General features: G+C 44.7%; 1 protein-coding gene across 1 annotated transcript in view; it reads left to right on the plus strand.

Annotated features, from left to right (window-relative positions):
* LOC144504127 (low-density lipoprotein receptor-related protein 1-like) overlaps positions 1-18,899 on the plus strand; it is a 1,391,705-nt gene that overhangs the window by 509,912 nt on the left and 862,894 nt on the right. Inside the window, exon 11 of the mRNA XM_078229303.1 lies at positions 17,897-18,040. Within this exon, the coding sequence (XP_078085429.1) occupies positions 17,897-18,040 (144 nt within the window). The remainder of the gene's footprint in view (positions 1-17,896; positions 18,041-18,899) is intronic.

Genomic DNA, 18,899 nt, shown 5'->3' on the forward strand with positions numbered 1-18,899 from the left:
ACTTGCTCAGCAATAACCTGCTCAATGATGATCAGTTTGGGTTCTGCCAGGGCCATTCAGCTCCTGACCCCACTGGAGCCTTTGTTCAAACATGGGCAAAAGAGCTGAAGTGAAGAGGTGAGGTAAGGAACATTTCATCATTTGTGGCATCAAGAAACCCAAGCAAATCTGAAGTCAATCGCAGAAAGGAAGATGGTTGTGGTTGTTTATAATCCGTCACCTCAGTTCCAGGACATCACTGCTGGAGTGCCCCAGGCCCAACCATCTTCAGCTGCTTTATCAATGACCTCCCTTCCATCATAGGATCAGAATTGGGGGTGACAACAATGATTGCACAAGGTTCAGCATCATTCACAAATCCTCAGATACTGGAGCAGTCCAAGACGATATGCAGTAAGACGAAGACAATATTCATACTTGGGCTGACAAATGAAAGGCAATGTCCGTACCACACAAGTGCCAGGCAATGGCCATCCCTAGCAAGAAATAACATAATCATCTCCCCCTTGATATTCAATTACATTACCATTGCTAAATTTCTACTATCAGCATTGGTGGTTACTGTTGACCAGAAGCTGAAATATACCAGCCTATATAGCGCATTACCACATTCTCATGGGCAATTAAAGGGGGTAATAAATGCTGGCTCAGTCAGCGACACCCACATTTGACGAAGGAATAAATCGTAGAGAAACAACCTGTACACTTCTGTGTCTCACAAACTGCACACCTGACCCATGTATGATTTCACGTGTAATGCTTCACACAAGTGTTTGGTTCACAGTCTAGTTTAGAAGCCATGCTGGAGTGCATGAGGAGAGCTGCCTCAGTTCTTGAACACACTATCTCATGTATCATTGTTTAAAGGCCCCCTCAAGCTTACCCCTCACCTCATCCCCCACCCCTATGCCAGCCCATTCCTCTTCTTGTCACTCATGTCTCTTCTATGGCCCTGATTTATCCTAATGCCCTTTCAGATCATCTATGCTACTCCATGCAACCTCTGTACCCTCCATATATCCTCCATGTCCCTTCCAATCACCCATACTACCCCATGCCATCTCAATGCTTGTATCCTCCATAGCAGCTCACCCTGTATGCACTAGGTGCAGTCCTCCAATTCCATACAATATAAATTTCCTTGGTAGGGATAAAAAACATATATCATCTGAAAAAAGCCTCCATGTCATTGAAATGGGAGAACAATTGTATTCTGGCCTGTGAAAATAACTTGTAATACTTGTAATCCTATTATCTGGTGTCAAAAAAAGAGGAACCATATCAAAGGCACAAACTTCTATTACCACTTCTTGAAACTGTCATTCATTCTCAGATGAAAGGAATACGTACTGTGGCAAAATCAATTAGCAGTTGAAACCCAGCCAAGTATTCAGAATGGCCACAGCTGTCCAAACAATGATTTCCAGGAAGGAAATAATAGATGGTGCTTATTTCAATTTTGAAGTAGAATGCTTATGAACCAATGTAAGGTGGTTAGGATTTTTTTGAAGTTTTGAATTTTTTCCAAGTGTCAAAACCAGTTTTTTAAAAATCAGCCAGATCCATTTAAATAACTGCAGAAAAGTAACAGCACAAGCCAACAGGACATTCTGGAGTGTGTTTCACTGCATCATGGTGCTTTCTCCAATGGGTGAACAGCATAAAACATGTGAACAAATGCACAAGACTGGTCAACATAAGTTTCAAGTGAACTTTAAAGGATGGATATCTCTGATTAATCTCTGCATTATTGACACATCCGCATGATAATACAGCACTTAATCGTGACATTTGGATGTGTGAAAACACTTTCTACTTTTGGAATGTTCCTGACACCCCTCCAGACTTTTCATGTCCTCTACAATCTTACAAACTCAGTGTGCTCTTAATGGGCTTCCTAAACCTTGCACCCTCAGATGGAAAAGAAGCAAATCTGATTTTTGTCCCTCAGTTGAAATGAGAATCCCGAGCTTGGAGTGGGCAGGTTTGTGTTTTAAACACTATTCGTTCCCAACCCATCAAACGGCCAGAGGAAAATAATGCAGGGTTGGGAATTGCCTCTGTTATATAGGTAGGTTGAGGCACGTGTTGCCCCTTTAAGAGTGTGGGTCAGGTGACGCGGGGGGGGGGGGGGGCTCGCTCCACCCAGCGTGGACAGTCTAGGACTGACTGTGAAGTTGCAAAGACCTTTAAAAAACTGTTCCCTGTTTAAGTTTTATGGACCTACCTCGTGGCATTTTTATGTCTTGTAACAAGACCCAGGCATAATAGCCTCCAAACAGAATTAATTTGTGTCCCAAAATGCACTTCTGAACCTACACAAAAATTCAGCCCAAAATCTGAGTACCAAAGTGAACACTGATGTTCGGAAAAATAAACTTAGGAAACCTCCAAAGATGTGCGGGTTAGGTTGATTGGCCATGCTAAATTGGCCCTTAGTGTCAGGGGGACGAGCAGGGTAAATACATTGGGTTACACGGACGGGGCCTGGGTGGAATTGTTGTCGGTGAAGACTCAATGGGTTGAATGGCCTCCTTCTGCACTGTAGGTGTTCTATGATTCTCTGAAATAAACTCAAAATTCCAAACTACTCTCAGGTTTTGCCGATGACTTTACACTGGAAGAAATTCAAGAAATGTGATCACTGTTCAGAACTGCTGAAAGCATCAAATATTATTGCCTAACTTCAAATGACAGCATTTGCTGACCACAGGGAGTCACACCGCAAGATTCAAAGTAAAAACCTGTGCCTTCCTTTAATGTTTCTGTAATGGCTTTCTCTGCGGGGATTCCGAGTTTTAGGAGGAGAAGGGGAAAAAAATTGAATAATGTAATTGTTTTCCCAAACTGTGCAAAGCCTTTGCTCAGTCAAGCGTTGTGAAACGAATCACGTTTAAGATCAAGTTGGAGCTCAAAGCACATCGATGTAGGCGCAGTGATGTCAGCTTAAGATAGAGCTCAACTGTGCTTACATTTCACTCCATAATCAAACAGTTAAACGCCAGTGCTTATAGATTAAATGGACTTCACATGCATCAGAGCTGAAACAGCATCAGCAGATGCAATTGTTAACCCAGGATTGTTTTAAATCTCATAATTTGGATGCACGTCTTTAACTTTCTTCTGTTTCACCAAATCTTGCCCACCTTCTACAAGACACAACTCACGAGTACAATGAAATACTTCCCAATTGCCTGGATGAGTGCAGCTTCAACAAGTTTAAGTTGTTTATGAGTGTCACAAGTAGGCTTACATTAACAATGCAATGAAGTTACAGTGAAAATTCCCTCGTCGCCACATCCTGGTGCCTGTTCAAGTACACTGAGGGAGAATTTAGCATAGCCAATGTACCTAACCAGCATATCTTTCAGACTGTGGGAGGAAACTGGAGCTCCCAGGGAAAAGCCACACAGACACAAGGAGAAAGTCCAGACTCTGCAAAGACAGTAACCCAAGCCAGGAATTGAACCCAAGTCCCTGGCACTGTGAGGCAGCAGTGCTAACCATTGCCAAGAAGCTTGACGCCATCCAGGACAAAGCAGCCCGCTTGATTGGCACCACATCCAAAAATATCAACTCCCTCCACCACCGATGCTCAGTAGCAGCAGTTTGTACTATCTACAAAATGCACTGCAGCAATTCACCAAAGATCTTGAGACTGCACCTTCCAAACCCACGACCACTTCCATCTAGAAGGACAAGGGCAACAGATACTGGGAACACCACCACCTGCAAGATCTCTTCCACGCCACTCAGAATCCTGACTTGGAAAGATATTGCCGTTCCTGCGACTGTGCGGGAACGGCAATATCCTGGAATTCCCTCCCAAGCGACATTGTGGATTCATCCACAGCACATGGACTGCAGCATTTCAAGAAGGCAGCTCACCACCAACTTCCGAAGGGCAACAAGGGATGGGCAATAAATGCTGGCCAGACAGCCATGCCCATGTCCCACGAATGAATAAAAGAAAAATGACTCAGTTACTTCTCGAAGCCAGTATTTCCATTAGCAACCAGTGGTGTTTACAATTTCGGGAAAATATCCAGGATGTCAACAGGAAAGCAGAATGCTTAATGAATATCATTTTCACAACATCCTTTATATAATACATACTTCATAATTGCTTATTTCAACATTAAAATCCAATTTATTCTAATTTTATGCTTGCGTCTTCTCCTCAATGCATTCATCAAGACGTCCCAGGTCAACCAAAAGTCTACTCCAAACATCAATGGATTATAAAATGGAAAACTTGTTACGAAATTATTTTTCATAACCTAGTAAAGGCTTTAATGCTACTTTTAATGGGCACTAAAACTGAAATAAAATTACCATGATATTTATTACTGTCAAAAAAATTATACTTAGAGGACTAAATTATGACTGTTAAAATATTTATTTGGATTTCCTTGCTCCATTATTTTAGTGGAGCCATTAGCCCATTTAAAATAAATGGGTTAAGATTTCTGCTGTCATACCCAATAGTGTATTTCAAGGAATCATAAATTGCAAATCCTGCATTCATCATAAGCCTGGACTTCGCGGTGAAGAAACAGCATTCACGCAGGGTATCCTGAATTCTTTGGGACCTTCCCATCTTTGAGGCACTTGTCCCATGCCCCGGGGCGTTTCCTGCGATGATGCTGTTGTTCCGTACTTTTGATCCACAGTCTTTGTACATGTTCAATGCGCACTGGGACATGCTTGCTGTGCTCTTATTTCATCATAGAATCCCTACAGTGCAGAAGTAGGCCATTCAAGCCCATCAATTCTGCGCCAACCACCATCCCACCCAGGCCCTATACTCACAACCCCACACATTTATCCCACTAATCCCCTGAAACTAGATTCAATTTATCATGGCCAATCCACCTAACCCTCAAATCCTGGAGTATGGAAGGAAACCGAAGCACCCAGAGGAAACCCACACAGACACGGGGAGAAAGTGCAAACTCCACACAGACAGTGACCGAGGCCAGAATTGAACCAGGTTCCCTGGCACTGTGAGGCAGCAGTGCTAACCACTGTGCCGCCGCCCCTTTCTGACAACCTGCTCTTACAGGTTCCCCAGAGCCATCCGCCAACCAATACCACCAATCTCACAGGTTTGCCATTGCTAGCCAGGTGCTACCACCAAACTGCTCCCCTCCCACAGCCCATTCAGACAACCATGCTAAAGTGTACCTTTGTACCTTATTCCCCCCACCCCTGAGAGTTTTTACCCTGCCCTCAACCGCCTAGAGACATTTCTTAGACTTTTGAGTGACAGGTTTCCATCATTCAAGGACATCTTCAGCCTGGTGCCCTGGTGCGCGATCTGGGCAAGTGATAACATGGGCTGGGTTTTCAAAGCAAGGTTGCAAACCTAATGCCTGGATAAATTCCAGGTGCCAATTCCATGCCTCAACTGCAGGAGTTGCACAATGCTTTTTTGAAATGCCTGAGGAGGCAGGAATTGAGCTCACCGGGTATGGTGGCTCAGTGCTTCTCCAAGAAGCAGGAGTTGCTTACAGCAGAAACTAACAGGGCCTACCACGCCTTGCTGAAGGGAACATGCAGCCATTTGAAGGACCAATGCCATAAAGGCATAAGAGCAAACATCCAAAACAGAGGTAAAGTTGTGAATCCAACAGCAATGTCTTTAAATGTGTTGGGATCCAGAGATGATTTTGAATTGCATGCATACTTGCTTTCAACACTGCCAGCAAGTGGAAATCCAGTCCCATGTCTTTTCAGTCCAACCAACTGAGGAATTCTTATCAAGGCACACAGAGTCCGAACACCAAAGTATTGGGAGAAATTAACTGGCTTGCATGTGTTAGGAATAAGACAGGGGAACCAGCAACATCAGGGGGAATCCGTGGCATTTCAGCTCTCCAGCTCTGTCCCACCATCAGAGCATTGTACCGATGGCTAGTAAGGGAGTGGACAAGCATGTCACCACACGGAGATGAAAAGCTAATTTGACTGTATTAAGGCCCTATTCAGGGCCATGCCACATGGCCATTGGCATTTTGTCAACAGTGGATAGCCCAGGTGGGGCCCCAGCTTAGGACAAAATGGGTACAAGGAAGGCAGCCCCCATGATCCCAAAGCTTCCCTGGAAAGGGTTTCCTCTTCATCAACAGTGACTTTTAAAAGCATCCTTCTGTCGGCTGCAGGGCCCCTTCCTTTCTCTCAGCAGTGACCACCATTCCAGGTGCTGCTCCTAAGGAGTGTAGGATGGAAGCCCTGTCTTCAATCAATTAACACTACTCAGAGCGTTAAATGGCTGCAAGGCTGCCAACATTGGCAGCAATGCATTTCATAGAATCATAGAATCCCTACAGTGCAGAAGGAGGCCATTTGGCCCATCGAGCCTGCATCGACAACAATCCCACCTCGGCCCTATCCCCATAACCCCATGGATTTACCCTGCGAGTCACCCTGACACTAAGAGGCTATTTAGCATGGCAAATCAATCTAACCAGCACATCTTTGGAGTGTGGGAGGAAACCGGAGAACCCGAAGGAAACCCATGCAGACACGGGGAGAATGTGCAAACTCCACACAGACAGTGACCCAAGGCAGGAATTGAACCTGGGTCTCTGGTGCTGTGAGGCAGCAATGCTAACCACTGTGCCACCATGCCGCCAACCAGCCAACATTTTTGGCAGCAAGGTGGGAAACACCACCATTTGAAAAATGCTGCCCCAGAAAATAGAAAATTGAATTCTCTGTAAGATAACGCACGGAAAACAAAATAAAAACAAAAAAAAATAGCAAGAGCATGAGAGAACTTTCAAAAACAGGAAGAAAATGTTTTGTCATTGTTGTGCTGGTGTGAAGATATTATGACTCTTTAGAAAACTAAATACATTTACAGCCAGAAATTTGTAGCCGTTCACGCTGGCAGGAACTTCTGGCCTGACGACGGTGCACCCCCCCGTTGCTGGTTTCCCGGCTGGCGTGGGGTACATTCAATGGGAACACCCATTCTCAAGGGCGGGACCAGAAGATTCCATGGGCGGCCAGTGGCGCGGTGCCTCCTCTGTTACAAGACACGCAGCGGGTTGCACTGAAAACCCCGTCCTACAAGACTGAAATCAAGATGACTTTGGAAGACTCCCAAATGTTTTTGTGGATTACAAAATACCATTTCCAGAGAGAACAAAAAGGGCCTCCTTTATGACATGGGCTCAATGACCAGAGTTATATGCCCCCAACCCAAATGCCCGTAGGTTCTAAGATAGAGGTTGTTGGCGGGGGGGGGGGGGGTGGAGTTGTTAAATTGCATCAACAGTCTTCCCCTTGGCATTCTGCCTGCCCTGGTCTGATAGCAATTTTTTGCTGGGATGGACAAGGCCTTGGAAGCTTAATGGTCACTCAAGGGCCATTTCTCACCCAGCCTCAATTTTTAGGCGAGCAGGCAAATGACAATTCAGTGGGGGTGGGGTGTGAAATGCATAAGTATAAAGATAGTTGGATCATGGGCGAGAAGGGAGGAGGTACCTCCATCAGAAGCCACCTTAAGGCCTGTTGACCTCCAGACTTCTTTCCACCAACGGTCTTGCCCCCGAAACCACAATCGTGCCAACCCCACCCCCGACTCCCTTGCGACACCCCACCCGGCATACCTTACCCTGCAGCCTTTACCACTTACCTTGCTTTCAGTTCCCAGGACTTAGTGACAGGAAGTTGCCTGCAGGGTATCTTCTGGCCACTGCAGCATCGGGACTGCTGGGGCCAGCGGGGACGTGACTCTTCATATGGCAGGGCCTGAGGGCCCCACCCTCCCATCCTGAAAATTCAGGCCATTGTTCGCCAGACTAGGGAAGAAGCAAAACCTTATTCATTGTAAAGAAAATGTGGATTTACCTTTTCAAATGCAAACTGAACCCATAGGTAGGAGAAGAATTTGACTGCTTAATGTGATTAATACAACACTTTAATTGGACTATGACTCAACACTGATGCCAGGTCACATGATACCGAATCCACCTTTGCTCCTTGTTCAGAGATATTAGCAGAAGTTCAAACTGACTTTGAAGAGAAATGTCTTCAGAAACTTCAAGACTGACTTCCCTCAGAGAAGTAGCCTAAAGCTAAGTCGAGCTATTGTCTATAGATGTTAGCTAAGTAGCCTGAGTCTGTACCTGCAATACCGATCAACAGCAACAAGGACTTTCTCCTCTAACCTGTTCCTCCACATTCACCTGAGTTCTCAATCTTTTGCAGATCTACTGCAAGACCCTTCACAACCACAAAAAAACATTCTCTGCTTTTCAAGACATTCACTTCCAGCCACAACATTAACTCAACCATTGGGTCTGCAATGACATAGAGACCAAATTAAATTCCATTTTTATAATTATAATTTTTATAATTCCACATTTTGTTTTACCTTCAACTGTAACAAGTTTTGTGTGTGAGAGATAGTTTTGGTGAGTCATGTAAAACATCAAACTTTCATTTAATATTCAGAGTCATGTGTGTGAGAAATAAAGTAATTTTCAAAATAGAAAAGCTTTATGCAGTGTTATTTAAATTGATTTTGTCGATCATAGAATTGCAACAGTGCAGACGGAGGCCATTCGGCCTCATCATCATAGAGTTATAGAGTCATAGAGGTTTACAGCATGGAAACAGGCCCTTCAGCCCAACTTGTCCATGCTGCCCTTTTTTTAAAAATCCGAAGCTAATCCCAATTGCCCACATGTGGCCCATATCCCTCTGTACCCATCTTACCCATGTAACTGTCTAAATGCTTTTCAAAAGACAAAATTGTACCTGCCTCTACTACTATCTCTGGCAGTTTGTTCCAGACACTCACTACCTGCTGGATCCCCTAATCCATCTAACCTAGACAACTTGGGGCACTAAGGGGAAATTTAGCATGGCCAATCTACCTCACCCGCACATCTTTGGACTGTGGGAGGAAACCGGACCACCCGGAGGAAACTCACGCAGACACAGGGAGAACGTGCAAATTACTGACAAGTCACCCAAGGCTGGAATTGAATCCAGGTCCCTGGTAGCAGCAATGCTAACCACTGTGCCACCGATTTGATCACACTGAGGATAAGAAAATGTCCACATTCACGTACAAGTATATATGATCACGACCAATAAAAGTTAACACCTTAAAATTGTCTGTGACTGTTTAAGAAATTATTAACTTAAAAATTTTCTCAGAATAATTAGCTTCTGCATGAATGAGACTCTGCACAAATAAAATTAAATTTTCAGGACCAGTAATAATATTTGGTAGGAATTGGGTAGGATTCTCCAGCCTCGGCAGATGGCTCAAGAGAATCTCGCTGCCCCACTGAATGTGATGTTGGCCAAAAATCAGGATTTCTGACGCACGTCAAGGCAATTGGGATTCACCCAACCTGCCTCACTGCCCCGAATTGATTCCCGCTCAAAGCGGACAGCAACCTGATAATAATGCAAACCCGCTAACTGTGATACAATTTGATTTAATACGGGTTTGATGGCCCATTTATTAACCATGAACCCCCGCCACATCCCTGTTCCCGCAACAGTGGGAACTGCACCAGGCAAGCTTTGTTCATCACCAGTATGAACATGGCTTCCTAAACCTTGAGGGACCAAGAGAACAGCACCAACTCCTCAGAAAAGAGGGGCCTCCTCCCCGCCACTGAAGTCATGAGTCACGCCTACACCTCCCGACAACGCGCAGGGGCGGCACGGTGGCACAGTGGTTAGCACTGTTTTCTGGTTATAACCTTCGTCACAAAAATGATTCGGGTGAGCTGGCGAGTCACATTATCCCTTAATTTGTTGGAACAAGGATTGAATTTAAGCCAAATTGAGAGCATGCAATTATTTTGGTCTGCTCGCTCTGTGTATCCCGTAATTGGGTATTCTCACTACAATCTTGATCAGTACAGAATAGGCAGGTTCATTCAGTCATAAGGACAGCTGGCGTGGAGGAACTGATCTTGTAAAGATTGGTCTTTTGAAATTCAAGGAAGGAAACATACTTGAGGTAGAATTTTTTTTTAAGTTTACCCTTTTTATTTTGTAACTGCTGTACGTAAAGGCACTGTACCACAACAGATCAATGTACAAGATCTTCTCATGACCAGCATCCAAGGGGCCTCTAAATCGATGGTCTTAGGAAAAGATGTATAAACAGAAGCGTCAGAGTCAATTTGCCACATAAGATTTAACAAAGCCTGATCAGTACTGCATCTTCAGCAGTCGTTCACCTGAACCTCTGCCTCATCTATCATCTTATACACTTCTTCCGCCACTTTGCTCTCATGTCAACAAGGAGCTCAAAACCCTAGAACCAAAAGCTTAATGAAGTAGAGTTGAGGGAGTTTTAGTTTACACTGATACGTACACGTCAGCCATGATTTTAACCTATTCAAAATCTAGCAGAGTTAAATTGGGCCCAGCAAGGACAAGAACCCTTGGCGAGGAATTATAAAAGGTGTGTTTGTGTCAACAATTAATACTTTCCAACATACAAAGTATGAAAACATAGGGAAAAAATGAACCTGTTTAGCTACGCTGGTCGTGTCTTGCATACCATCACAGAATGTTAGATTTACAGGTGGTTTCTGTGATTTTTCAGTATGCACTTGCTGCGTGTAAGGCTGTGGATACAGAATCACAGGGTCGCAGCATCATTACAGAGCAGAAGGAGGCCATTCAACCATTCCTCTCATCAAGTCTGCACTAGCTCTCTGAAAGAGCATTCTACCTGGCCCCGCTCTCCTGCCTTCCCCCCACAACCTCGCACATTCTTTCCATTCAGATAGCAATACATCCCTTTTAAATATTTTTGATTGAACTAGTCTCCAACCACCTCGGGCTCAAAAAGCTTTTCCTCATATCACTTCTACTCCTTTTGCCAATTATTAAGAATCTGTGCCCTCTAGTTCTTGATGCACTCTTGAGTGAAAACAGTTTCTCACTTGTTCATATCCCTCAGGATCTTGGCTACCTCTATCAAGCCCTCCCCCCCACAGCCTTCTTTTCTCCAAGGAAAACAGATCTAATCTATCCTCATAGCTACATTTCTTTTTTCCCTGGAATTATTCATGTGAATCTCTTCTGTACTCTCTCCAATACCTTCACATCCTTCCTCAGGTATGGTACCCAAAACAGGATGCAGTACTCCAGATCAGGTTCAACATGACCTCCTTACTCTTGGACTCAGTGCCCCTCTTAATAAAGCCTAAGGTGCTGTATGCATTATTAAGTACCCTCTCAACTTGCCCTGGCATCTTCAGTACGACAGGTTTATTTGGTAGCAAAAGCCACGGGCTTTCGGAACAGGCTGTCCCTTCGCCAGGTGGGTGGGAGTTCTGATCATAAACAGAGCACAACGACACAAACTCAATTTACATGAATAATGATTGGAATGCGAGTCTTTACAGCTAATCAAGTCTTAAAGGTACAGACAATGTGAGTGGAGGGAGCATTAAGCACAGGTTAAAGAGATGTGTATTGTCTCCAGACAGGACAGCTAGTGAGAGCTTGCACATCCAGGCAGGTTGTGGGGGAAAGAGATAGTGTGATATGAATCCAATATCCCGGTTGAGGCCATCCTCATGTGTGTGGAACCTGGCGATCAGTCTCTGCTCAGCGACTCTGTGCTGTCGTGTGTCGTGAAGGCTGCCTTGGAGAACGCTTACCCAGAGATCAGAGGCTGAATGCCCGTGACTGCTGAAGTGCTCCCCAACAGGAAGAGAACAGTCTTGCCTGGTGATTGTCGAGCGGTGTTCATTCATCCATTGTCGTAGCGTCTGCATGGTTTCCCCAATGTACCATGCCTCGGGACATCCTTTCCTGCAGAGTAACAGGTAGACAACGTTGGCCGAGTTGCAAGAGTATCTACTGTGTGTACCTGGTGGATGGTGTTCTCCACGTCTTGCAGAGGTTGCTGTGGCAGGGTTGTGTGGTGCCGTGGTCACTGTTCTCCTGAAGGCTAGGTAGTTTGCTGCGGACAATGGTCTGTTTGAGGTTGTGCGGTTGTTTGAAGGCAAGAAGTGGGGGTGTGGGGATGGCCTTCACGAGATGTTCGTCTTCATCAATGACATGTTGAAGGCTTCGGAGGAGATGTCGTAGCTTCTCCGCTCCGGGGAAGTACTGGACGACGAAGGGTACTTTGTCCACCGTGTCCCGCGTTTGTCTTCTGAGGAGGTCGGTGCGGTTTTTTGCTGTGGCGCACCGGAACTGTCGATCGATGAGTCTTATGAGGGCATATTTCAGCGTCTGGAGGTGTTTGTTGCGATCCTCCTCATCCGAGCAGATCCTATGTATATGGAGGGCTTGTCCATAGGGGATGGCTTCTTTAACATGTTTAGGGTGGAAGCTGGAGAAGTGGAGCATCATGAGGTTATCCGTGGGCTTGCGGAACAGTGAAGTGCTGAGGTGACCGTCCTTAATGGAGGTGCGTGTGTCCAAGAATGCAACCGATTCCGGAGAGTAATCCATGGCGAGTCTGATGGTGGGATGGAACTTGTTGATGTCATCATATAGTTGTTTCAGTGATTGTTCACCATGAGTCCAAAGGAAGAAAATGTCATCGATGTATCTAGTGTATAGCATCGGTTGAAGGTCCTGTGCGGTGAAGAAGTCTTGTTCGAACCTGTTTGGACTCATGGTGAACAATCACTAAAACCACTATATGATGACATCAACAAGTTCCATCCCACCATCAGACTCGCCATGGACTACTCTCCGGAATCGGTTGCATTCTTGGACACACGCATCTCCATTAAGGATGGTCACCTTAGCACCTCACTGTACCGCAAGCCCACGGATAACCTCACGATGTTCCACTTCTCCAACTTCCACCCTAAACATGTTAAAGAAGCTATCCCCTTCGGACAAGCCCTCCGGATACACAGGATCTGCTCGGATGAGGAGGATCACAACAGACACCTCCAGACGCTGAAAGATGCCCTCATAAGAACAGGATATGGCGCTCGACTCATCGATCGACAGTTCCGACGCGCCACAGCGAGAAACCGCACCGACCTCCTCAGAAGACAAACACGGGACACGGTGGACAGAGTACCCTTTGTCGTCCAGTACTTCCCCGGAGCGGAGAAGCTATGACATCTCCTCCGGAGCCTTCAACATGTCATTGATGAAGACGAACATCTCACCAAGGCCACCCCCACATCCCCACTTCTTGCCTTCAAACAACCGCACAAGCTCAAACAGCCCATTGTCCGCAGCAAATTACCCACCCTTCAGGAGAACAGTGACCATGGCACCACACAACCCGGCCACACTAACCTCTGCAAGACGTGCCAGATCATCGACACAGATGCCATCATCTCACGTGAGAACACCATCCACCGGGTACACAGTACATAGTCTTGCAACTCGGCCAACGTTGTCTACCTGTTACGCTGCAGGAAAGGATGTCCCGAGGCATGGTACATTGGGGAAACCATGCAGATGCTACGACAACGGATGAATGAACACTGCTCGACAATCACCAGGCAAGACTGTTCTCTTCCTGTTGGGGAGCACTTCAGCGGTCACGGGCATTCAGCCTCTGATCTCCGGGTAAGTGTTCTCCAAGGCGGCCTTCATGACACACGACAGCACAGAGTCGCTGAGCAGAGACTGATAGCCAGGTTCCGCACACATGAGGACGGCCTCAACCGGGATATTGGGTTCATATCACACTATCTGTTACCCCCACAACCTGCCTGGATGTGCAAGCTCTCACTAGCTGTCCTGTCTGGAGACAATACACATCTCTTTAACCTGTGCTTAATGCTCCCTCCACTCACATTGTCTGTACCTTTAAGACTTGATTAGCTGTAAAGACTCGCATTCCAATCATTATTCATGTAAATTGAGTTTGTGTCACTGTGCCCCGTTCATGATCAGAACTCCCACCCACCTGGCGAAGGGACAGCCTGTTTCGAAAGCTCGTGGCTTTTGCTACCAAATAAACCTGTTGGACTTTAACCTGCTGTTGTTGGACTTCTTCCTGTGTTTACCCCAGTCCAGCGCCGGCATATCCACATCCTCAGTACGTACATACATTCTGAGATATACTTTGCTGTCCTTATCTGAGGAATGATGTCCTTGCTATAGAGGGAGTACAGCGAAGGTTTTCCAGGCTGATTCCTGGGATGACAGGACTGTCATTTGAGGAGAGACTTCGTCCAATCGGATTATATTCGCTGGAGTTTAGAAGAGTGAGAGGGGATCTCATAGAAACTTATAAAATTCTAACACGGTTAGACAGGGTAGATTCAGAAAGAATGTTCCCAATAGTGAGGAGTCCAGAATTAAGGGTCAGAGTTTGTGGATAAGGGGTGAACCTTTTAGAACTGAGCTGAGGAGAAATTTCTTCACCTAGAAGGTGGTGAATGTGTGGAATTCACTACCACAGAATGCAGTTGAGGCCAAAACATCTGATTTCAAGAATAAATTAGATATAATTTATGGGGTTACAGGGCTCAAGGAATATGGGAGGGAGGGAGGTTCAGGATATTAAATTCGATGATCAGCCATGATAATAATGAATGGCACAGCAGGCTCGAAGGGCCGAATGGCCTACTCCTCCTTCTAGTTTCAATGCTTCTAGGTTCTTGCACCTCCTTTAGAGTCTCTCGCTTTATGTTATACTGTCTCTCCATATTCTTCCTGCCAAAATGAATTACCTCACATTGAATTTAACCTGCCACTTGCCTGCCCAATCGACCAACATGTCTTTCAACTTTTGAAGTTCAAAACTATCCTCATCATAGTTGGTGACATTTACAATCTTCTCATCATCTGCAAATGTTGAAATCATGCTCTGAATGCCACAGTCTAGATCATTAATATGTGGTAGGAAGAGCAAATGTCCCATGGGTTCTCATAATGTACCACATCACTGGATTATTGAAATATAACATCTTTTGACATTGCACCTTCATTATGGATTCAAGAACATGAAAATACAGGGGGAATTCTCCCATGATACCCCCCACGGGAATCGTAGCGGGCGGGGGACCATGCAAGGATCCATTGCCCTCGGGTGGGATTCTCCGGTTTTTGGGAGAGCGTGGCTGGAGAATCCCACCCACAATCTCTGACCTCTATATAGGAGATTGACATGAGAGATGTTTTTATGTATATTTAAAATGTTACCGCACGTTTTCAGCTTTACAACCTCAGGAAAAATTTTCTTGGCATGTTCTAAAATTGGCCTTTGGTTCTCAAATATTTGTGGTTTGCCTTTCCCACATTTTTATTTATTTCTGACATATTTCACCTGATTGGAGGAGAGGAAACAAGTATGTTTTTTTTTCGGCAAACTTTGTTTGATTTTTCCCCCAAAGAACTTGCAGTAAAATGAATGAAAGAGGGCAGTACTCAAAGATAATAAAGTTTATGCCAAGTTCTGAAACACAGACAGCATTAATAATCCTAGGATCCTGATGACTCTAGTTTGTGGGCGGAATTTTCTGTTTTTCCTTCTAAGTGTTGGACCAGACGAGATAAGCCATGTTCAACATGCCGGCTGCACAGCTGTCTTTGTTTGCCATATTTTCCAGCGCCGAGGGAAAGAAAATCCTGGACGCACGTCCCACAGCATCACACTGGCAGGGCAGGGCCCAAAAAAGCCAACAAAGTTGGCTTTCAAGACATGTTTAAAAGGCACCCTGACCTTTGGGTGAAATAAAACTAAGAATCGCGTTCCTCTGCTCCCCACCGCCCCTGCTCCATCGGCATAAATGAGGAACGGCCCCCTCCTACATGGAGACCTCCACCCCCGCCATGCACATGGAGAACCACAACCTCATTGGACACGGGAACTCCCCCTCCCCACACACATGGGAAACACCAACCCCCCGCTCCCCCCTCCCTCCTCCCGCTCCTCCCCCTTCCCCCCACTCAGTTGGAGCTATCCAGTGGAACTTCTCCTCTTGGCACTGCCCCTGACAATTTCGCTGAGGAGTTCCCTGGGGAATTCTCATACCCATAGCGGGTGAATGGTTCCTTGTATCTGTGAGGTTGGGGGTGGGATGGGAGCGGAAGTCTTTGTTTTGTTTTAATCAGAGACCAGGGTGCCCTTTAAAAAGAGTGCCCCGATCTCTGGAAAACCAACGTTGCCGACTCTTTCCGACCTCAACCTGCCAGCGTGACAACATGGAACATAACTCCGGGATTTCTTTCTTCCAAGTGCTGGACAATATGGGTCTATGTGTCTGATGAGCTACAGACTGCTTTATCTTGCTTTAGCCAGCACTTTGGGTGGAATTTTCCATTTTCTTTCAATATGTATAAACCGTATGATTTTTGGATACATACTTAAACATTTCCTTTCATTCTACAATATTTGGAACATATTAGTGTTGAGAGCTAAACAAACCTGACTGAGTTAAAAGAATCAACTTTACAAGTTACTGAATCCTTCAATTTAAAAAAAGCCTTGCAAGTGATCAAACTTCCTACTCTAATAAATCCCAAAAATTCAGGGGAGGGAAACACTAAATTGAAGTGGTTCACTTGATAAGCTTGTCAAAAGGCAGAACCTCTACTTCAGTTCAGTGCTAGTCTGATTTCACATATTACAATACTTGAGTAGCTATGTTTTCAGATGAACAGCATTTGTGCCTGATCAGGTGTTATATAAAATTGACTGCACATCAAGTTTATTTAGATTTATTGATGAAAGATTACACTGTTGAGGAAAGATCTTTAATTTGTGCATGCCTTTAAAAAAAACGAACAACATACTACATTCAGTGTTCTGGTTTCCTTTACCTCCAGCACAGAATGAGTGGTGAATAATTCATTGGAATCACAGTAGTTCCAAAGTTGCCAATTATGAATGATTTCATTTGCTAAATTACAGGATTACTGCTTTTCAGGAATAAATATTTCTCCATCTCTTAGAGCCTGGTTTACATTTTCCTTGTACCTTGCTTTTTTTTTTGTTTTGCACTGTAATGTTGCTTTGGAGGATTTAATTTGCTTGCTTCCATTTTGCATCTCTCAATTTATTTTTCGGTGGCATCTAACCAATAATGCAAATTATTCAAAAACAGGCCAACCGTGTAATTTATCTCCAATTTGAGTCTGCACTGCATTACAATCGGTCTTCAGGGAGAGAACTGCAGGTGCCTGACAGTAAGGATCATGCTTCAGTGCAAAGCGAAACACAATACAAATCAATTTTATGGCAAAAAAATATATAAACTGTTTCTGGATCAAGTTCAGTGGGTATTAATTGGATGCACACAGCATTTTTCTGGCACAGGTTGTTTGTAAAAACTTAACCAAGTCCGTCATACTGGAATTTAAACACGGGATTCAGCCTGTGAAGTGCCTTCGACATGCAAGTTGTTGCTTGTTTTTGTTGGATCCCTTGTTTTGATTTTATCTGCGACATAGCACACTGAAACAGCTGCACCAGTGTGCGCAAAACGTACTCAAGGCTCAATTGGCTCTCCCTCAACTCAAGACAATGTCCCCCAAGGGAGTGGAAGATTTGCTTCCTCTTCTTTCCTCCTCTGCCACTGCAGTGGCTCATCATCAAGATGTTGTGACTCAAAGTGTGATGGACACTTTGTCGCCATTCCATAATCTTCGGAACTGTACAATAGGTTTCAGGGTTTAGTGTCACATAGATCTAAATTCACTGGGCGGGATCTTCTGGCCGCGTTCACCCAAAAACCAGAAAATCCCGCCCTTTGCATGGTCTGCCCACGCCTGCTACGATTCCCGTGGTGGGCGGGACAGGAAAAACTCCCCCCATTGCCTCAACTTTTTTAAACAGTCAGTAATTTATGAGGGAAAAATTATTCATGGTTCAGATTTGTTTTTGTCTCGGGTGGAAAATTATCATCTTCCATAATATTGACTTTTTCAGTTACCCATCTAAAAAGAATTTTCTCATTGATTTTCTCAGTTAGAAGTCATGCTTGTGAGGCGGATCTGTATGATAAGCCTGGAGGATGCTCTCACATCTGCCTACTCAGCAGCAGCCACAAGGCAAGGACCTGCCGTTGCAGGACTGGCTACACCTTGGGGAATGATGGGAAGTCTTGCAAAAGTAAGTCAACACCCCATGTTTCAACACAAATCCATTGTATTTGTTAAAAAGTCTTTTTGCTGAAGCTTGTAATTCAATAAAGCAATGCACTTACTTGCACTGTGCCACAGAACAATTTGGGAGTACAAAATTAATGCATTAATAATTTACACTGTATTTAGCCATTTTATAAATGCATCTGCTCTTTCGTCTTTCTGGAGCATTTTACAGGTTAACCATGTTCTGATTGTTTTTTCTTTACACTGTATCGACTTGCATTGAGTAGAGTCAGTGAGTCATAGAAGTCTATAGCACAGAAAAGGCCCTTCGGGCCCATCACCTCTACCCGGGTCAAAAATCAAAAGTAACCACCTAACTATTTAGTGGACAGAGTTCGGGTGTGATTTCTGAATTGATCCATAGTGGACAAATCTTAATAGATCTGAAAGTCATTGTTCCCAGTTTAAGATCAGATATTTTGGGCGGGATTTTCCAGCTGCACTCACCCCAAGGCCAGAAAATCCCACCCAAGGTCAATGAACCTTTGCATTGTCCGTGTCCCGCCTACTACAATTCCTGTGTAGGCAGAACGGGAAAATTCCATCCTTTATCTGTATTATTAACCCCATAAAGTGAAGTAAATCTACTTCTCCCTTTATTCTCGGTGATGTTTTGGCATATGTCGTTATACACAGAGAGGTTGCATTTTCAAGAAATCAAGAAAAATTCACTTAATTAACATTCCATTTGCTTTCCTAATAAATTGCTGTACCGACATGCACATGTTTTATCTGAGGACATACAAGGATATGAGGACACCCAGATCCCTTTGAACAGTGGTCTCTCTCCATTTAAATAATATTCTGCTCTTCAATTCTTC

This window comes from Mustelus asterias, chromosome 14 (genome assembly GCF_964213995.1).
Source record: "Mustelus asterias chromosome 14, sMusAst1.hap1.1, whole genome shotgun sequence".
NCBI classification, from domain to species: Eukaryota; Metazoa; Chordata; class Chondrichthyes; order Carcharhiniformes; family Triakidae; genus Mustelus; species Mustelus asterias.